Source organism: Anabrus simplex, chromosome 8 (assembly GCF_040414725.1).
Source record: "Anabrus simplex isolate iqAnaSimp1 chromosome 8, ASM4041472v1, whole genome shotgun sequence".
Taxonomy (NCBI): domain Eukaryota; kingdom Metazoa; phylum Arthropoda; class Insecta; order Orthoptera; family Tettigoniidae; genus Anabrus; species Anabrus simplex.
In genome coordinates this window covers 56,540,621-56,563,429 of record NC_090272.1, presented here as the reverse complement: position 1 = coordinate 56,563,429, position 22,809 = coordinate 56,540,621, and the positions used below count along the sequence as shown (strand labels likewise).

Below are 22,809 nucleotides of genomic sequence, written 5' to 3'. Positions count from 1 at the left end.
TGATATGTAGAGACAATGACTGGAGAAAGCTGGAAAGCAGCACCTAATAAGATGCCTTCACTGTGATTTATGCTTTGCACAGAATTTTGTAATAGAACCAAGAACAGAGCCTTACTAAGACAGTGAAAAGTTGATCTTAATTGCGTAGGAAAAAACCAATGTTCATATGGAAAAAATGTTATAAATGATAATTTTGTGTTCAAACATTTTACCAACTTTGTGCTGTTGAACATGGCAAAACCCTGTAACTACAGGTTGGAAGATGTCCCTGTAAACCAGACCAGTCATGTTACCCTGGATATAAATTAGAGGTGTACGTAAAACTACCATGATCCCACCCCCCACCAAAAACAGAACAAATTGACACAATCCCTTTGCTCCTGATAGCACTCCAGAATGAAGGCCTCATTCCACCTCTCACTGCATCTTCTCCAGACTCTAAAGCTCCTGCTGTACAGGTGTAAGCTTATGGTGACCTCATCAGAAAAGGGTGCAGGCTTCCAGTGTTCTTTATGCCATGGGTTACCTATCTCATATGAGTTGCTCTATGGTGTGGTTTACGAGCAGCTTTTGGTACAGCCTCCTTGATATCAGTTCTCTGCCTTGCAGCCAATTTTGCACTGTCTCTGTCTCTGGTGGCCCTCCAAAGATCCTGGTGAAACTAGGTAGAACGTAGCAGAGGGCCAACAATTGCTGAAAGCAACAAATGCCAATCCTCCCTGCAAGTTGTTCTGCATAAATGTCCAGTCCATTGTTGATCAGCAGTTGTCTGTGTCCCCATAAACTTTTCCCAAAATATGGAGAAATCACTTTTACAATTTTGGTCTACATCGCACCGACGCAGATAGGTTTTACGCCGATGATGGGATAGGAAAGGCCTAGGAGTGGGAAGGAAGCAGCCATGGCCTTAAGGTACAGCCCCAGCATTTGCCTGGTGTGAAAATGGGAAACCACGGAAAACCATCTTCAGGGATGTCGACATTGGGGCTCAAACCCACTACCCCTCTCCTGGATTGGAGAAATCACCCTGACTCGCTCCAACATAAGCAGCGACGTCCAATTGTAGCTGTTCTTCTTTCAGCAATATTGACATATAAAAGAGGCTGGTAGCAGAAATGGGTACTCTTTTTGCCATGTATACCTCAGTCTTACACATGCTGTATATACACCACTGACCTTACAAGTGATGTTAAACTGATTGAAAAGACAAATATCAAACCTGATCTGAGTTTAGCATCACTATGTGTCTCAGACATTAGCCTAGAGTGCGAACTGTATATATATATATATATGAGGTACCGTGACATATAATGTGTGAAATCATTGTAAACAAAACTTATTTTGAAGCACTGTAGTCTTGTAGTCTTTTGTTTTAATTGTATTCATACTACATCCCTTCATTACAGTCATTATATAACCGAACAATTTATTTAATATGTATGAAAATGGAATAATAATAATAATAATAATAATAATTGTTGTTGTTGTTGTTGTTGTAAGGTCATATATAGTACTGAGGCTACATCTTGAATGGGAACCAAAATATTATAACCTGGACTTGTTTACCATTTTTCCCTTCTACAACAATGAAACGCTCAATCTTGTTGTTTACTCTCCTCATAATCCATTCCATTATGTATGCTCATCATTTCAATTTAGTTGTGTGATTTTGATTGTACCCTGACATGTAAATAATAAGTACATGTGAGTGTAGTGTGATGTTTTATGAATATTTTTATAATGAAACTCTCATGAACACAGCATCTCAACAGAGTTGGCAATGTTGCTGACATTTGAAAATTCAGTCACTTTCATACCACGATTCACATATTTAAAGAACAATTTGGGTGGGGATGGTAAAACACAGCCATGATATCCCTGGACTGTCATAAGAGGGAACTAAAAGGTGACTCCAAGGGCTCTGAACTTAGAAGCATGGGATGGTTAACTAGCCGAGTCTGGCATTGTTTCTACTTATTTATGCCAGGCTCCACACACTTTTTTTTTTCTTGCTAGTGGCTTTACGCCACACCGACACAGATAAGTCTTATGGTGACGATGGAATAGGAAAGGCCTAGAAGTTGGAAGGAAGCGACCGTGGGATTCGAACCCACTATCTCCCAGATGCAAGCTCACAGCCACGCGCCTCTAACAGCACGGCCAACTTGCCCGGTGCTCCTCACTTTTATCTTTCCTATCTGACCTCCTTTGGTCCACTCTTGTTCCTTTCTGATTCCAATAGTATTAGGTTTGTGAGGCCTAGAGAATTCTTCATTTGCATGCCCTTTGTGGCCCTTACCTTTCTTTTACAGAACCTTCCTTCTTCCGAGGGTCGGACCTCTTCCATTTTTCTCCAATTAGTGTTAAAAGAGGATGGTTGCCCAGTTGTACTTACTCTTGAAACAATAATCACCATCACCACCTGTTATACAATAAGTAAATTCAGAAAATACCACATGTATTGCAATGTGATGATCTGTACCTGTTAGCTCCAATCTTATTATTAGTTAACCTCTCAGGCTGGTTCTATGTATATGTGTATGCTCGCTGTTAATACCCATTGCAGCGCACTGCTCCGCACAGTACTGCATGAAAACAACATTCCTGTGGTATCTGTCAAGCATTCATGGAAATTTTGTATAACCAATGAGTTCTAGAAGCCTTGATTTTCTTGACCATCTATATTTCACAAATAATATTTCATTAGCTTGTTGCTTTGTGTGTCATTGAGGTGAGGAATAATTTTCTTTATGCTCTCTGTTGAGATAAAACAGAAACTACTGACTTCTAGCCGCTTTGCTCATGGCTGTCCTTACGCATGATGTAGCCGAAACAGAAAGGTGAATTTTTTGGGGCAAGTGCCACTACCATGAAAAAACACAGGACCTTTGCATGGTCCTTTACATTCCGAAACTGAACATGCTCTGTTAGTAGAGGAAGAAAGTACTGAAGGCAGTTTTGCTGGCCGTTCTCATAATGCAGGATGTGACACAGCTTTCCCAAGAAGAATTTTTGTCTCTTGAAGTGAGGGTGAAGACGTAGAGTGTTGATGTAATATCTGCTTATAGTGACATTCAACAAGTGTGGTGCAAGTTCCATACCACACATAGCCAGTAGAAATTTCCTGTTACTGGACAATTTTGGCCACAGAAGGATTCTAATAGTGTTTTAGATGGATATTTACTCTTCAATGATAAGGTTATAAGTATAGTAGAGGAGACGAGCAGATATGCTGAGTAGCGGTTGAAGGCAGGTGTCAGGAAGCCAGGTAGAGTGTTAGGAACCCTCGACAGCCAACGAAATTTTTGTGGGGCTTTGTCTGAACATGCTAGCTATAGCCACAAAAAGTGCAGAAGCCCACCCTGTAAAGTTATTTCAGTACAGATACATTTCTGGAATCCCCAATCTTTCTGAAAACTATGAAAAAACAAGTGAGTGGCTACACGGTTCGGGTCACGTAGCTTTTAGCTCACATTTGGGAGGTAGTGGGTTCAAACCCCACAGCTGGCAGCCCTGAAGATGGTTTCCCATTTTCACACCAGACAATTGCTGGGGCTGTGCCTTAATTAAGGCCACAGCCATTCCCTCCCCACTCCTATCCCAACGTTGCCATAAGACCTATCTGTGTCAGTGCAACTTCAAGCAAATTAAGAAAAAAACTATGAAAAGGGACCAGTTTGACTCAAAATGTGATTCCTGCATTTTGTTGATAATGGAATAGCTGACAATTACAAAGGGACTCTAAAAGTATTCAAAATTCGAAACATTCTATAAATAATGAACTCTAAATTTCAGTTGTCATACCTTTCATCACAAAACATCCCAATCAATGAACCTTTGACCTTGTGGAAAGGTTGGTTAGGCCTAAAACAATATATCACTCTGAAGCTGCAGAATAAAACTGAACTTCGTGAATCATTTACAGGTATACACTATTTACACCCAGAAACATTCAAGAGACCATTAATAAGTCACCGTGAAAATTTTGTGTTATTAACTAGCCTAGTTTCTGAAATATGCAACATTTTGTGAAGTGCTACAAAATCTTACTCTGCTAGCCAATTTAAATACCCCTCAGAGTGCAGAAGCTATGCTACTCAAATGCCTGCCTATGGGGTTAATTGTCCGGCCCTGCGGTGTGTGGGGCACAGCGTCCGCCTGTCACCCGGCGGCCCTGGGTTCGATTTCTGGCTGGGCCAGGGGTTTTTGATTGTAAATGATTAATATCCCTGGCCTGGGGACTGGTTGTTTGTGTCGTCCTTAATGTTCCTTTCCTCACATTCAACACTCTACACTTCCCTCATTCCAATTACACGCAGGTTCAAATCACATGGTGCAAGTAGGGGCAAAAGATCTCTATAGGTCAACAAATAGCATTTTTTTTTAATGGGGTTAATTAATGAATAAGACTACTATTGAATGTAATTTAGTAAAATTGATATACCATATTATTGTAAAAAATTTTTAGTGGAAATTTCTACAAAAATTACTTATTTTATTCCATTTATAACGGATAGAATTTAGCAAGATTATGTTTTATTTTCATTTATATTTGAATTCTAGAGAATCCCTCCTTGGTACACAGCTTTCTTCTGATAATTTTGTTTACTATAAAATTTAACCAGCTTTCTTTTTTATATTATATGTGATGATTTAATTGTCTTTTAAGTGCTTTTATTTTCAGTACAGTGGAATATCCTTGAGGTTGACTTAGTGTTAGTGAGTACTGTGGCTGTACTGGTAGCAGAAGAAAAATTCCATGACCTTTCCCTCACCAACCAATGAATTGCAAAATGAAGAACATTAAGCACTCTCATCTGGACAACTTCTTTTTCAGAAAAAAAAGAAAAAAGAAAGAAAGTGAGGAAATGCAGCTCCACATCTGGTCTAACTCTCTCCACTTCTTAGCTTTCATTTTACTTTTTTCATTTATTTTTATATTTATTTTATAAACTTCATGCAAATTACAAAACATTTCTTAAAATTAAAAACCAGCACAGCAAAATCTGAATGGCTGCCAAGAATAACACTGCAAATAATTTTTCAGTTTTCAGAAATATGTTAAAACATATCAAACAATGTTGCCCCAAAAGTTTTGACTCTGATTTTAGGAGTACCGGTAGTCATAACTGAAGAGATTAGAAATAAAATAACTGAGAGCATGGTATAAGATTTTACAGCTTACAAGTGCCTTTGGCTTACTTAAAAGCTACTTTTCATTCTTTCTTGTTAACCCAAAGAGATTGTCTGCTTGTGTTACTCTCTAAACCTCAGCTCAATCTCTTCCTAGATCCCTTTCCATGATGGCTTTGATGAACTGGTAGCTAAGTCTCTTAATTTCTTGGCAAAATAATACAGTATTGGAAAATAAAAGAGAGTTAAGGAATGAATTGCCCCTTTTCATGCCATGTACTCTTAGAGAAGTCCTTTTGAAGCATAGGCCAACCATCAAGTGTATTGCTGTTCAAAGTGAAGAATTTGAGCAAGAGGAAAAGGAAAGAAACCAAGTAAATTAATAAAATTAAAAAAAAGAGAAAATCAACATAAATACAGTACAAAAGAATGTTGCAAGGTATATGAGAGTGCAGGGAGGAGGAAGGATTAGAATAGGAGGATTCAGAGGAATCCAAGCCCTACGTAGAATACAAATCAAATTGCCCACCTGTAGTTTTAGTTCACAGCTATGACCGCTATGTGGTGGTCATGTGCAGTTCAGCGATAGTTATTGTTTTTCAAAATTTGAATTTAACATTCATTTTTACACTCTATTCTATGGATATGACATGACATAAGACATGCTCTAAGTTGAAAACCACTTAATGTGATGCATCAGGAAAGGACCAGGAAATTCCTGCAGCTGAATAGTGAACACTACAAGAATAATGTTTTAGTCATTAGCAGCAACGTTCCTCTCAGAAACATAATTGGAATGAAATTAAACCTAACTCCATGTGTCATATACTTTTAACATACTGAACACTGGCATATTTGTAACGGTGTTAATAGCTGCATGCTGAGCATTTCAGCCATATTCTGAGGCTTTATAACTTCAAAATTTTTAAGCTAAATGAATTATTCTTTTTGCATCCTAAACTATAATTATCTGTCTCAGCACTGAACCCATTTGGTTCTTTCATTTTTGACAATAAAATGTAAGGGGGCCAATATATTTATCACATCTTTGAGCTTTTTATTTTTTCTCTGTTTATTTCAAAACATGCAAGTAATCAATTCTTTTTCATATTCACATTCAAAATTGTTACATTAGTCTTGTTTGGAATTTAAGTGTTGTAGGGACTTCAACTGCAATGTGTACACCTGTTTCTTGGACTTCTCCAAGATCTTTGTTAGGTGTCTTCACAACAAAATGATCAATGCACTGAAGAGCACAGGGGGATGGACGGAAAAGACATCCAAATAATCTGAAACCTCTACTGGTCAAGAAGTGACTGTACGTGTCAAAAACAAGCTCTCGGAGCCAGTAACGATCACTGGAGATGCGCAACAGAGTTGTGTTGTTACCACTGTTGTTCAACCTATATTCAGAGCAAATCTTCAGAGAAGCGCTCGACAATGTCTCAGATGGAATAAAGGTGAACGGGGAAGTCGTCAACAATATATTGTACCGGGCGAGTTGGCCGTGCGCGTAGGGGCGCGCGGCTGTGAGCTTGCATCCGGGAGATAGTAGATTCGAATCCCACTATCGGCAGCCCTGAAGATGGTTTTCCGTGGTTTCCCATTTTCACACCAAGCAAATGCTGGGGCTGTACCTTAATTAAGGCCACGGCCGATTCCTTCCAACTCCTAGGCCTTTCCTATCCCATCGTCGCCGTAAGACCTATCTGTGTTGGTGCGACGTAAAGCCCCTAGCAAAAAAAAAAAAAAAAAAAAAAAAACAATATACTGTACGCAGACGATACCGTACTCATGGCTGACAGTATTGAGGGATTGCGAAATCTCTTAGACAGGGTGTGCCACGCCAGCCTTCGATACAGTCTTGATATTAATGTAAAAAGACAAAATACATGGTCTTCAGCAAACATGAAGTGCCACTATGTATACTCAACGCTAACGGTTGACCTGTTGAGAGCGTAACTAAGTTCATCTAATTGGGGGTTACCTTAAGACTGAGATTCTTCTTTAGAAGTCAGGTGTTGCAAAGAGTGAGCAAGAAACATTTTCATTAAGATGGAAAAAATGCTACACAGTCATGACCTCAGATTAAACTTGAAAAGGCAAATAGTGAGATTATATTCTTTACCGTGTTGAAGCATGGACAATAACCGACGCCATGGAGAAGAACATCCAAGCCTTAAAAATGTGGACCTAAAGGTGCCTGCTCAAGATTTTGTGGGTCCATCATATGTCTAATGAAGCCAACATATGAAGCCAACATATATCAATGAAAAAGTCCTTCGACGTATGTGTTGTCAACCTGAACTCATGTTTACCGTTAAGAAAAGGAAACTGCAATATTTAGGCCATGTAATGCAAAACTAGTCTAAGTACTGCTTCTTGCAACTCTTCTTGCAAGGAAAGACAGCTGGGAGAAGAGGGCCTGGGGGCAGGAGGATTTTATGGTTGGATAACGCTCACAAATGGTGCGACCTGACGTCCAAGAAGCTCTTCAGGGCAGTCATATCAAAAGACAACATCGCTATGATGATCACCAACATCCGCAACGGAGAAGGAACCAAGAAGAAGAAAAAGAAGCATTATTATGCTACCTAAAAGACAAAATTTGATTGGTAAAGGTGATCCTTTTTCTACAGTCCCAATTAAGTAAATGTTGACTTCAGTGATAAAGTTTGAAACATTTGGATAAACAGAAATGCGTATTGCTATGATCACCATAACTTGGTATGTATCTTTAACTGAATTATTGAGAGAAAGAGTTCACCACCACCACCATCATAATCACTATCGCTGTCATCCAGTTTAAATGCTGAATTCCAGATTATCAGGGTTAATATTGCGCTAGTGCTCAAAGAATCAAAACACTGTGATGCCATAGTAGGAACGAGCGGAAAAATAAAGCACATGGAACACATGTTTACTACTCTTCAAAACAAGCATTCGTATTCTATTTGGCAAAAGTAGTGGTCAAATCTAGCAGCAGTATAAGGAACTGTAATGCTGCCATTCAAGTTTACCAGAAGAGATACAAACGTATTTCCAGCATGTGATGTTTTATTAATTAAGAAAACTAAGCCCGAGCACCGTTAGGGTACCTTATATGGCAGCATGTTCAATGTATTACAAGCACCTATTCAGACACTGAAGAGGGACAAGGCTGGTAAGTTTACATGAAAAGGCCAGGTCATAGCACGAAAAATACAAGCTCTCACATGGCTAGCCATCTTTATATGAACACTTCTTCTGGACACACCACGGTTATATCCCGAAGGATGTCCAGCATCTGTATCAAAATTCAAGGACTTATAGCTTTATTGCCTTTAATTCCCCCCAGTAAAACATAGTGTTTGTCAAAATCTAACCTCCACTCAAACAATGGACAGTGAAAGGTATAAGTCCAGGATTCGCCGGCACGGGTGAGCACGGGCTCTGCGGCCGCAGCTTGCGCGTCTATATGACGTCATATATGACGTGTTTGGCGAGATGATGTTTGCATACATGGCGGATAATTCGAAGGGATGTGTAGCGGACGCTAAATGTATGAATTAATGGTCTGTTATATTTAGCTGTTTGAGACTGCGTAACACAATTTACAGGCAATAGAATGGGTTACAACTTGACTAGTTGGTTCGTGAAATAGATATTAATGGTATGATATGATGGGGCTGACTTGATGTCACGAAAACTTTACGAGTATTAAGTACGCCCGGCAAGTACGAAAAGCATTGGTATGGTTTGGTTAGGTCCGCCTAGTGGCAAAACCGTTGGTCTGGGGACAAGCAAAGGGGGTCTGGAGGAGTAAGCCTCCACGTTAGAACCGTGAAGCGGCCAACAGGCCTACAGCTTCACTTACGAAAGCAATTGTGTTTCGCCAAAAACCACTGATAGTGACAGGTTAGGTTGTGATCCACCAAAAACCACTGGTAGTGATGCATTAGGTTAGGTTTGGTTAGATGCGACAGCATTGCTAATTGAGCGGGGGATCCACCGAAAACCACTGATAGTGAAGGTTAGGTTGTGATCCACCTAAAACCACTGATAGTGACAGGTTAGGCTGCGGTCCACCTAAAACCACTGATATTGATGGTTAGGTTGTGATCCACCTAAAACCACTGATAGTAACAGGTTAGGTTGTGATCCACCAAAAACCACTGATAGTGACAGGTTAGGTTGTGATCCACCAAAAACCACTGATAGTGACACATTAGGTTAGGTTTAGTTAAGTGCGACAGCATTGCTAATTGAACGGGGTGATCCACCAAAACCATTGGTAGTGACACGTTAGGTTAGGTTTGGTTAGGTGTGATAGCATTGCTAATTGATCGGGGTGATCCACCGAAAACTACTGATAGTGACAGCTTAGGTTGTGATCCACCGAAAACCACTGATAGTGACAGGTTAGGTTGTGATCCACCGAAAACCACTGATAGTGACAGGTTACGTTGTAATCCACCGAAAACCACTGATAGTGACAGGTTAGGTTGTGATCCACACAAAACCACTGGTAGTGACAGGTTAGGTTGGGTTCGGTTAGGTGCAACAGCATTGCTAATTCAGCGATTGTTGTTGGAAGTACACTTTTGGTGATCACATCACGAATGGGAAGGCAACACTATACATACGAGTATACTGCAATCAGTGAGACTGGATATGAATATACGGCTACTCACCATAAGTTGACAGAGGAGTGGACAGAAGATGGACTTCTTTGTTTACATAGATGCACTCCCTCTTAAAATAATAATTACTAGTATGGATACAGCACCGAACAGGAGTTTTAATTGTTTTGGCTAGTTGTACTGTCTTAAAACAATAATCACGACTATTACAAAGCTGAACACACGACTCGATTGTTTCTGTCTAGTAATACTTCCTCTTAAAACAATAATCATGACTATGACAGAGCTGAACACACGACTTGATTGCTTTCGTCTAGTTGTAGGACTACTTCCTCTTAGGACAGTAATCACGACTATAACATAGCTGGAGACACGACACACGAGTGGTTTGTTTTTGTCTGTTAGTTGTACTCCCTCTTCAAACAATAATCACACTGCCGGTAATGAAACTCGTGATTTGAGTTTGATGTATTTTTGTTACTTGTAGAAGTTAAGTTGGTAACAGTTGAGAGAGAGAAGACGGAGTCATCTTTTGGGGTAAATATTGATTACTTTGCGATGCCATCTCTTTACACGTGAAACTATCAAGTAACACGTTAGCTGAGTGGATAAGTCGGTGGACTACGGAGTTGAAGATCGCTGGTTCAAGATGGCCTATCGCCAGGAATTTAGAACAGGTAAGTAAAATGAGTATAGTATGCGAATATGTAAGTGGAATAAGTACGTATAAATTAGGTTAAATGGATGCCGGTGAAGTACAGGCGGGAGTTGAAAGAAGGTGAAGAAATGGAAAGTAAAGGCGAAATTTCTTCAGTATGTTTTAATTTCTCCCCACCCGAAGCCCCTCCTACCCAGGAGGTCCCGTAAGTATGTCATCATAGCTGTGCCGACGAATTCTGGCCTTGTTCCCAGTGAAAACATTTTGGAAAGGAATACTCAGACTGTAATGTACTTGTGACCAATATTTATTTCACATTTTTCTTGTGTAAAAATGCCTGCGAGTTTTACATTATATTTACAATTATACATAGAGCAAGCAGTATCAAAGTCAATGAAGGCTATCAGCAGAACGCCTCACACTTAAAATAATAGTAATAGAGTAATAATAGAAATTACCACTCATAATTCCCGAAACATCTGTTGCCTTCAAGACTAACTCCCTCAAATAGAATCCTCATGCAAGTTATTATTCATATTTCTCCACATGCACAAGTATATAACCTTTAAACTCATAAAGAAAAAGTATTCTCTTTGTTATGCAAATACATTATGAAACAAAAAAGTTGAGAACAGTGCTGGAATATAATATACGGTTCCTTGTTCCTGTCACAATGTTTATGTCGGCTAAACATGAAGAAAAGGAAAACTTATGAGTACATCTTTGCAGCCTGAGAAGGCTGCTGTGGCAGAGCACACCATACATAATGACCATCAAATTGATGAAATACCTGTCATTTATAAGGAGAAACGCTTTACATCTCGAGTCATTCATAAAGCGACAGATACTGCAAAACACCTGAATAACTTTATCAAAGGCGAAGGCTATATACCGAGTAGACCTAAAATTAGGTCTTCATCTTGACCTTCCTTGACTCCGGAGGCCCTGGAATGAACTATGCTTCTGACAGGGCCTTCCTATCTTGACCTAATTGCTATGGAGCAACAAGTGTCACTGGTCAGTTTTACTGTTCTAACTCAGAAGATGATCTTGGACACAAGATCATAACGTATCAGCTTATTTATAATATCGCAAATATATAATTATGTCGTTCAGTGGTCCTGAAGATTTTTTAAGGAAATTTAGAAAATCCAATTTTCTCAGATTCATGTTTGTGTAACATTGCTACCCCTCTCACTGGGTGTCTCAATTACTTGTTACAAAATAATATCCTTTTATTGTCACATTTCATTTCCCAATAGCTCTTCTAAACCACTCACCATCTTCATCCATATCTTTGGGATCAGGTCGTGCAGGCTTTGTCTCAGGATTTGGATCGATTTCTCCTGGTTTAAGTTTGCGAGGATCATCTGCAGCATCTTCTCCTTCTTCTTTCTTCTGAGCCTGGTCCCTATATTAAAAATAAAATTATACAAGAAAAATAAAATTTACAGGAGAAATAAGACATTACTGGATGATCACAATTAATTTCAAAATTTTAAAAATATTATAGAAGTGAAGATGTTAACTAGTAAACAGTCAATATCAAACCACTTTTTCTTACGGGAAGAGGCAAATTTAAGAATGAAATTACTACCAATTTATAAGAGATGATGTTTCTACATTTATATCCTATTTTTTAGCAATTCTTGGAAACAAAATGAAAAAGAACTGAGAGAATTATTTAGCGCAACTTGATTGAGCCAAACAAATGTTAATTTACAGAGGTTTATTAACTAATTACAGGCTAAGAACATTGCAATCATCAGACTCATAAAGACAATGCACATGTGCATGTGAAACCCACCAAATGGCATGTTTAGTAGGCCTATTATCTGTTTTATGGATTATGTGTCCAATAAAGAAAACGCAACAAGCAACTAGTCATGCCTAATAAGAATCTAACGGTAAAGCAATAAATCTTTCTGGTTTTTACTTTTCTTTCCAGTTTTTTTTTTTTTTTTTTGCTTTACGTCACACCGACACAGATATGTCTTACGGTGACAACAGGATAGGAAATGCCTAGGAATTGGAAGGAAGTGGCCGTGGCCTTAATTAAGGTACAGCCCCGGCATTTGCCTGGTGTGAAAATGGGAAACCACGGAAAACCATCTTCAGGGCTACCGACAGCGGGGCTCGAACCCACTATCTCCCGATTACTGGATACTGGCCGCTTTCTAGATTTGCTGGGGTCACCGCTTGAGGATCTGGCCTAGTTTTACAGCCAGATTTCCTTCCTAACAACAATCCTATGTTGGGGGATGTATTCATTGTTACATGTTTATGTGGTGGTTGATAGTGACGTGTGGTGTGTGTACAGAGGTGTGTATTATTTATTTATTTAAGTTATGGCTTTTAGTACCGGGAATGTCCGAGGACATGATCAGCTTGCGTGATGCAGGTTTTTCTACTTGACGCCAAATGGAAACTTGCACATCTGGAGGTGGGATGATGATGATGATGATGATGATGATGATGATGATGATGATGATGATGTAGGATGAGGATGGAATCCAGTGTTGGCACATAGCCTACTCCTGTCAAATAATATCAAAAGGTCTGCTCCAATCTTAAACGTCACCATCCGACAGACAAATCATCATCAACAGTGGCATATCCCCTCACTCTATATGAACACTACAAAGAGGTTTGAAATTGCATCCAGGATTTTGGCACACAATATGTGATTAAAAATTGTGTACCACCAATTCTCCTACCCTGCCGGCCGACATTCTGATGGTGAACATTTTTTCCACTAACAGAACTCGGACCAGCTAACCACAGCATCAGACCATATAGACTTGACAGCTTAACGATCATGGCCACCAAGTGGGCAACCAGATATTAAAATATCTGGCCAGACCGAGAATCAAATCCGGGGCCTTTTAAACGAAAAGTATCTGTTACTGAATTATGAGATGATGCCATATTGTATTATTCAGCCAATAGTAGTGTTCATTCATCCATCCACTCCCCAAAATCTCAATAATTTCATGCTACTTTGCTATGGAAGTTTAGTTACTTCTCAGGGTGGGCTGACGGGTCCTCAGCAGTGACACTGAATGCTTCTATTTCTCCTACATGTCATACAAGGTAAGATTTATAAGATTCTGCATGTCGAGTTATATATCATAACCTGGGGGAAAACACTGATCTTCTACCTTTATCTTGCCTATCCAACCTCCTTTGATCAACTCTTATTTTCTTCCAACCTCAACACAATTAAGCATGAAAGTTTTAGAAAGAATTTCATTTTCATGCCGCTCAGGGTCCTTCCCTTTCCTCAGCTGAAACCTTCATCCTTATATGACTGGGCGGCACTACCAATTTCACTTTTGATAAGTGTTAAGAGGGAATAGTTACTGTCCGCACACTTTATCTTGATGCATTTGTGTACGGGGTGAGGAGTAAGGAGGGAGCTGTCCCGGTATCGATAGTGCTGCCTGGTGCTGCCAACTGAATGAAAATGAAATCTGAATTGAATCGAGAAGATGATCGATCGATATGAAATTTCTAAACCGTTATCATCTTAAGCCAACAACTATGTCACATACACATTATATAACATTATAAAACATATCTCTCGATGCGAATCTTGTTCCTAGCATGAATTCTATACTTTGACTTTGATGTGTAAACAACAACAGTACCAGTACGTAAAGTTTACGCCAGATGTCGCACAACGATGTTAAGCGATTCATAGTTTGTGTTTCAGAGGTTGCCGGTATGAATCTCGAAGATCGCCGAGGTCGACCGATTCAGCACTAGGATGTAAATGCACCAAGATAAAGTGTGCGGATAGTAACTATTCCCCTTAAAAATATCAAACACCACCACCGTCAAGTATCTTAATATTTTATTCTGATATTTCTGAAATATTTGCCCTCTCCCAAGAACATTTTGTGTACCTCCACCCACCAAATAAGAAATAATGAAATACTCACAGTAAGTACTCGTATCGTTCCAGACACTGAGCTGCTGTTCGTCCAATTATCGGAGCAATTGTCCTCCACTGTGTTGGCATCAGTTTAGCTAAATGCAATAGTTTTTCATCTTCTTCCCGACTCCATTCGGTTTTTTTAATACTTGGATCCAACCATTCATACCAACGAGCTTTACACTGCTTGGCTGATTTACGATGAAGAAGAGATGCTATACGAGACCACTGGTTCTTCCCATATTTCATTACAGCTGCTTTCAAAATTTCATCCTGAAAACGGCAATACGATTAATATGCATATAAAATAAAAGGCAACTGCCCTGCAGTATAATGTATGGTCTAGAATGAAATGTTTTATATTTCCTCATATTTGAAAGTATAGCAGAGGACTCAAATACAATACAGAAAACTGTTTTTTTTTAATGTCAGTAATCAGAAATTCGAAACAAAGATGCGACCACTGTAATTCAGTAAAGAAGAAAAGGAATCAACAAATAAATTCATTTTACGGATCCAATTCTAAAAGAACATCAATCATACTAACCTCTGTGTTTCTCCAAACACCACCTTTTATCATAATACGCGGCATGATTATAGGTTATTTATAGTGCACGAATGAAAGAAAATAGTAAATATGTGAACACTGTGTGCTTCACTCGAACGGCAATAAGTTTATAACCACGTATTATCAATAAATACAACACTGAATGCACGCAAACAACTAACACAACACGGCCACAGATTCTGACAGCCAAAGTCTCCAATCCGCTTCCATCGAACAGTGACGCCACCAAGCAGAATGAAATTACCCTAACGTTGTCAATATTTATTATAAATAAACAAGGTTTATAATACATGAATACTAAAAAATATATATATATATCTCCAAGTTATGTTCACTTCTATTGTAGAAGCTAGTGTCCATTAAACTTACTAAGACACTAAAGAATAGGAGAAAGTATAATTTCCTGTAATCCTAACGAGGTAGCCCTGCGGTTGTGACCTTACATTCGGGAGATGGTAATTCGAATCCCACCGTTGGCAGCACTAAAGATAATTTTCCATGGTTTCGCATTATCACACCAGGAAAATGTTGGGTCTGGACCTTAATTACGGCCACGGCCGCTACCTCCCCATCTTCCCCATCCTTGCGTTGCCGAAAACTTTTGATGTGTTTTTTTACAAGTTTCTTTACGTCACACCGACGCAGATACGTCTTATGGCGACGATGGTATAGGAAAGGCCTAGGAGTGCGAAGGAATAGGTCGTGGCCTTAATTAAGGTCCAGCCTCCAGCATTTGCCTTGTGTGCAAATGGGAAACCACGGAAAAACATCTTCAGGGCTGCCGACAGTGGGGTTCGAACCCACTATCTTTGATGTGTTGGTGTGGCGTTAAATCACTAACAAAAAAGAAAGAATAAACGATAAACCAGTCGAAAGTCTATGGAAATAATTTCTATTAGTTAGCAGTGACAATATTTTTTGTGTTCTATTTTTTATATGGCATGCTGATGCTGAAAATCTGTCTATTGAATCACAATAATAATGTTATTGGCTTTTACGTCTTACTAAATCCCAGATGCCTAAATTTTGTCCCACAGAAGTTCTTTTACGTGTCAGTAAATCTACTGACACGAGACTGACGTATTTGAACACCATCAAATAGGCTACCACCGGACAGAACCGGGATCGACCCCGCCAACTTAGGCTCAGCAGGTTTATGAAGTCACTGACTCTCGTATTATTTGCATGATGTCAATTTATAAATACGGTAATTGATTATTGTATGCCCAAGCCTTGGGACTTTACTCTACGGGGTCGGGTGTGAAGTGAGATGAATCTGCGCAGCTAATTTTTACGACCGGATGTCCTTCCTGATATCAACATCATCAGAGGAGTTAGCTATATGGGCAGCGTACTGGCATTCGGTTCAGAAGGTCACGGGGTTGATTCCCGGGCGGGTCGGGGATTTTAACCTTAATTGGTTAATTCCAATGGCTCGGGGGCTGGCTATGTGTGCCGTAGGGCCCTTATCTTTACAGACATGTAGGTCGCCTAATAGGCCGTCTACTAGAAAAAGATCTGCACCAGGCCTCTCCGGAGGCCATACGCCTTTATTATTATGAGATTAAATGAATGATGCGATGCGATAATAGGAAGGGTGAAACCCGGTGCCGACACATAGCTTTACGTCCCCATCCAACGGACGAATCAACAGCTCTGCTGAGAGGTTTGAAATTTGAACCAGGCTTTTCCACGCAATCGAGTGATTAGAAATTGTACTCCGGTACCACCATAGACTTCACGCCTTACCGAATATGGCCACCAGGCGGGGTTAGAAAATAATTGATTATTAGTCATGATTATTAGGATTAAATCCTGATCTTTTTACATTATTGGAAGTAGGTTTCTTACTCTGAAAAAAAAAAACTGAAGGCCAACAGGTGTTCCTTATCCTCCTTATCTGAAGGTTGTTTCCTCTTTATTAACGTGCAATGGGGAGGACGGAGCGGACCAGTTGTTGTGACGTCATCACCCGATTGTACCGAGTGAACTACCGGTACCGAGTGAATGTAATGTGGCGGCACGTTTAAATACGTTATTGATATGGCAACGTAAATTTATTGCCCTTTTCTCACAACATAACTGTATCAATGAATACAGCAATGTTGCCATTGACGCGTTCATGGCGCGTACCAAATACAGTAGAGACAATACGCGACACTGAGCGAGATATCGAGGAACAGCTATTAGAGCTCTCTCTAGCGGGTAGACCTGAAAATTACTGATTCTGTCATAAGAGCACGTGTATTTGTGTGTGAATTTTTTGGTGTTATTTATGCGTTTTCAGTGAGTTGATATAATTAAATAGTAGTGGGTGTCATTCCTTGATATCTCCTCTCAACATGAGGGGAAAGGTATGTGCTGTGTTTGGCTGCAGCAACTATGCAGTAACTGGCTTAAAATATAATACGCATATTTTATTGTATAGTGCAGCAGTTAACCTTCAATACCGATGTGTTGTTGTAGGTGTGATCTGTGGGTTTTGAAATATCACAGAAATGATTTAGATAAGGTGTACAAGAAAGAAGGGACGTTACGCTTATATAAGAATTATAAGATCTGTTCAGATCATTTCCAGGCCAGCGACTTAAAAATTCCTCGACTTTTTTTCTTTTATCCCTCTTCTCAGATTAAAGCCGGGATTTTGTAGATTTTCTTTCTGTTAGTAGACTTCATGTTAAGAGGAAAATTGTCCACCTTTAAATGTTAATTCATTGCATCATGTGTGTAAGGAATGTGCCGATATTTTTATTGACAAGTGCATTAATGTGATGATAAAATGATTTTTAAATGAGAAAAAAAGACAAATCTAACCTAAAAGTTCAGGCAGGAATGCTAAAGCAAAAAGTAATGCATAAATGAAAGAACAACCCATTTCACAGCAGTCTATTTCACATCTTGTTTATATGTCTAATTTCAGTCTTTAAATAATAACCTTGTAAATAATTCTTCATTCATTTATCCAGAATTGCTTTAGCAACTTCGAAGTTAATATCTCAATAATACTTTCTTTCTAGACGTAATTTATTTATCCATTTTCGTATATGCATTTCCATTGCTTTTGAATTTAGCGCGACTTTTTAGATCAAGTCTCTAGGAGCGCCACCGTCGAATTGTCTCCCAGTTTAACACGGCTAAATCCGTAAGTGTCGCGTATTGTCTCTATTTGCCCGTACTTCTAGACATGATACTGTACCGGTATAGCATTTTAGACTTATGCCGTGTCAAGGAAATAAGGTGAAATTCTTTACGTTTCGCAGAGAAATCTCGACTGTCCACGAGAAAGGCTTCTTAAACAACGTATAATTTTAAAGTATCATGGTTTAAGAAGCCTTTCTCGTGGACAGTCGAGATTTCTGCTGAGTACGCAGAGCACAGTTCTATGCGAAACGTAAAGAATTTCACCTTATTTTCTTGACACGGCATAAGCCCAAAAACCTATACCGTACAGTATCATGTCTACAGCAATGTTGTTTTCTGCTGGAGAAGCCGACCTACTCATTCATCCTTGTGATGCTTCTTGATATGATCCCACAAATTTGATACGCCGCCACCACTCGTCGCGTAAATACGGCCGCAATATTTTTTTGCTGATTTTTATCATCAGTAGGGTAATTTCAAAGAACTGTCATGCATCAGACGGTTTTCGTGACATTTGTGGTACAAATGTCTGCAAAAGTTTATTCAGTTCCTTAAATATTCTAAAACATGAATACCATGTAAAATGGGATTAAATACCAAAGTAATACCACAATGATTATCTAATATACTTTGCATTATCTACAAAACACGACGAGCGGAGGAAATATAGACGCAAATTAAGAAGCACAAACTGAATATGGGTGCAATAATCTTACACATAAAAGGCCACGACTTTCAGATCACGGAGCATCTTCAAACATAGTACACATTTAGTAGTCCATTAGGACAAGGTAATGTGCAAGTAATAAGTTGTACTACTAAGACGTTCTCAAGGAAATCGCAGATAAGTTTTCGCGTCGAATATGCACTGGTGCGTTGCGACCAGAAGCACGAAACGACGGTGGTGGAGTGGTTAGCGTTCAAACTCCGTGATGGCTGATTCGTTGGATCGAGCCCCGCTTGCCGTTCCGCTTTTTATTGTTATTTCCTTCATACATATTACATTTCAAAGGTAATATAATGAAAAAAGGTGGATTTGCATGAACTTGTATTGGATTTCCAATGTTATTTGGCTCTTTACTAATGTTTATCGTTACAAAAAATTATTTCCACCTTTCCTTCTGTTTAACCTCCAGAGTCGGTTTTCCCTCGGGCTCAGCGAGGGATCCCACCTATACCGCCTCAAGGGCAGAGTCGTGGAGCGCGAGACTTTGGGTCGGGGATGAAGTGATCCAAAGTTCCATCAGGCGGAAATATTTGAGGGGGCAGGCAGGTCCACTACAACTGCTATGCTGAACGGGGGCCTTCTGGAGGGATGGGAAAATTGGAAGGTATAGCCAAGGAAGAAGGAAGGAAGCGGCCGTCACCTTACGTGAGGTAGGGAACTACATCCCGGCATTTGCCCGGAGGAGGAGTGGGAAACCACGGAAAAACACTTCGAGGATGTCTGAGGAGGGAGTCGAACCCCCCTCTACTCAGTTGACCTCCCGAGACTGAGTGGACCACGTTCCAGCTCTCGTACCACTTTTAAAATTTCGTCGCAGAGCCGGGAATCGAACCCGGGGCTCCGGGGCTGGCAGCTAATCACACTAACGACTCCACCACAGAGGTGGACTACAGAAAAGGATATATTATTTATAATTATCAAAAAGTAAATGACCAAATGCATAAAGTTTTCCTGAAAAGGTATGTCTGTAGTGATTTGCGAAATCCCTCATACCTGACAGTCAAATCGGGTAAGGTACCCGGAACTGCTTTGCACCTGGACGCTCTGACCTGCAATATATATGAAAGAAAATGACCAGTGTTGAAAAACAGAAAAGCGATGAGCGGGACTCAATTCAGTGATCCAGCGATTACGGAGCTTAAACGCTAATCACTCGACCGTCACCATTTCGTGCTCATGACCATAACGCACCGGTACATATTCGACGCAAAAAATCTTTTGCGATTTTCTCGAAAACGCCTAAGTAGTACACCTTAATATTTGAACATTACCTTGCCCTAATGGACCACTAAAGGTGTACAAATTTTGAAGATAATCCGTGATCCGAACGTCGTGGTCTTCCCTTGAACACGTGTCGTGCGCTGTGCTCTGGTCCTCCGCGAGTACTTGGAGTTGTAAACGGAAGGGAACGGTGGTGCGCTCTACCGCTACAAACGGATTACTAATCGGTTTTACCACGGCGCGATAGTACTCACTCCACTTTCAGCTCTATTAATGTGTCTACCAGTGGCGTATTCTGAGGGCTACCAAAGCTAACTGTGAAGCCCAAACCTCAAATGAGAACGATAGAAATCTAAAGCACATTATAATGTAAGTACCTGACACATTGTTCCATTTACAAAACATCAAAGCAATGAGAAAAAACTTCGCACATATTTCTGAGAGCAAAGCATTGGAGACAGATCTCACAGCCCTGGCTCTGCGTCCCTCTCCCCTCGACCGACATCGCACGGCTTGCTGATGTATTAGTATTTATTGAAGAAGATGAACAATAAAGGCTTTTCGCCCAAATTCATGTTCCCATTACAAAAACAAAACATAAAAAAATTAAACAAAGTTTGCTATGCGGTCACTCACATGGGCGGGAAACCGGGCCACATGTGAGCACTACCCCTATAACTAGTATTAGTATTTTTGAACATAAAACCACGAAATAATGTTAATAACATTATCATTTAAATTTCAGAGCCCGTGTAACTATTCATGAGATATTTTTGGGCTTATGCCATGTAAATAATTGTAAACACACTCAACGTTTCGAAAGGAGCCTTGCCTTTTTTCATCAGGGGACAAAAGAGGAAAGAAACGACGTATTAATGGTTGCGAGGAGAAAGCAACAAAGAAGCTTGAAATGGTGCCCAAGGATGTAAAAGGGAGACCTGAAAGAAAATTGGTGGTGTGAATTTTTGTTTGTACGTTAAAAAATGACTAAAATACTCTTAAATATATATTTTTATTTTATTCTACAAAATAAAAATTAACATCTGAAAAAAGCACCCACACAATTGTGCGTGTCAGGACTTAATTCACTACTTACAAAAAAGAAAAATTACCTAATTGCATGTGAATATACGCATGTATACGATCAAATGTTCAACTTTACAGTGGGGAATGATTTAAAACAATTAAATCTTCATTCAACACAAGTAATCATTACATTTTCTGCACTAAAGAAGAGTTTTGCTTTTACTGCTCTTTTGGAAGTAGCAAATTGTCGTCAGACTTGAAAGAAAACTGGAGGTGTGAATTTTTGTTTCCACGTCAAAAACTTACTAAAATGCTCTCAAATACATGTTTTTACAGTTTATTTTACAAAACAAGAACTATGGGCTGAAAAACAGAACCCATACAATTGTGCGTGTCAGGACTTCATTCACTACTTACAAAAAATAAATAAACGTCAACTCAGTACATGTGAATATACACATGTACATAATCAAATGTTCTATTTTACAGTGTGGAATGATTTTAAACAATTAAAATCTTATGCATTACATTTCTCACTTCGAGTACGAGTTCTGCTTTCACAGACTTTTTTTGTGGCAGCACCCAGAACTCCCGTATTCATTGCCTGTAAGGAAACCTAGCCCGCACATATGTGCGTATTAACATTCAAAACCTCATGGTATTACGTACGATGTTGTAAGTTCACAATTTACGTTTGCTACACAATCTACACACTTCATTGATTATATTATGATATTCAGTAAAGCTTCTAGATTAATATAAATGCAATAAATAAATACTTAACTTTAGGCATTACTGCTTCCCACCATCTTGCTAATGAACTGTATATTTAAACTCTTTTTCCTGCCCCTGGTGGTCAAGCACTAAATAAAAACAGCTGAAGTACATGCTACGTGTCCCGCACAAGCACTGCAGTCCGGTCTAGCACCAAGAAAACGTCAAATAAGCTCAGACATAAATAAAATACGAACCCGCACAATTGTGCGTACACGGTCTGAAAGGGCTAGAGACAATGAATGGCAACAGCAAATCATTACTCTCTAATGGTTCTTATAACAGGTAGCCATGATTCACTGAGGTTGTAACCTGTATCGCGGTTGAAATTATCTGGGTGTTTACGTATTTCATCAGCCTCCCTGATAATTCTTGGGTGATATTGCTTTATACGGGCAAGAACATCCACTTCTTTGAACAAGACATCATGACCAGGTGTTAAGGCATGATCAGCAACAGCTGATTTAACAGGTTGGTTGTGTTTGATACATCTGGTACGATCTTTAATGCGAGTACACACCGTTCTCGAAGTCTGCCCAATATAAACCTTGCCACAAGTACAGGGTACTCTGTATATACCAGGTTGTTGCAATTTAGGCAAACTATCCTTAGTTGGTCGCAGGAATTGCCTAATCTTAATTGATGTTCCAAAAACAGATGGTACATGGTACCTACGTAAGATTTTAGCAATACGATCTGTCGTGTTATGTATGTAAGGTAGATAAGCAGTTCCTTTTACATCTTTTTCCTTAACAGACGTCCGATTATGTGTCGATTTCAGAACACTTAAGACCAAAGCTCTGCTGTTACCGTTACTCTCAAAGGTGGTCCACAATGTGTTAATTTCCTCTTGTAGAGCTGACACTTCACAAATCCTCCTGGCCCTGGTAGTCAGAGTTGTAAGGATGCCATGTTTCTGGACACGGTGATGGTGAGAATCTGCGTGGAGATATCCATTGTTGTGTGTAGGCTTACGATACACGCTGTGTCCTAAATATCCAT

At 39.5% G+C, this 22,809-nt stretch overlaps 1 protein-coding gene across 1 annotated transcript in view; it reads right to left on the bottom strand.

Moving 5' to 3' along the window:
- The window catches only part of Cdc5 (cell division cycle protein 21), a 94,376-nt gene extending 79,255 nt beyond the window's left edge, over window positions 1-15,121 (bottom strand). The window contains exons 1-3 of the mRNA XM_067152244.2: window positions 14,898-15,121; window positions 14,358-14,623; window positions 11,694-11,824 (exon numbers count right to left, since the gene is read on the bottom strand). Coding sequence (XP_067008345.1) covers window positions 11,694-11,824; window positions 14,358-14,623; window positions 14,898-14,942 — 442 coding nt within the window. The 5' untranslated portion in view covers window positions 14,943-15,121. The remainder of the gene's footprint in view (window positions 1-11,693; window positions 11,825-14,357; window positions 14,624-14,897) is intronic.
- Between the last annotated feature and the right edge of the window lie 7,688 nt (window positions 15,122-22,809).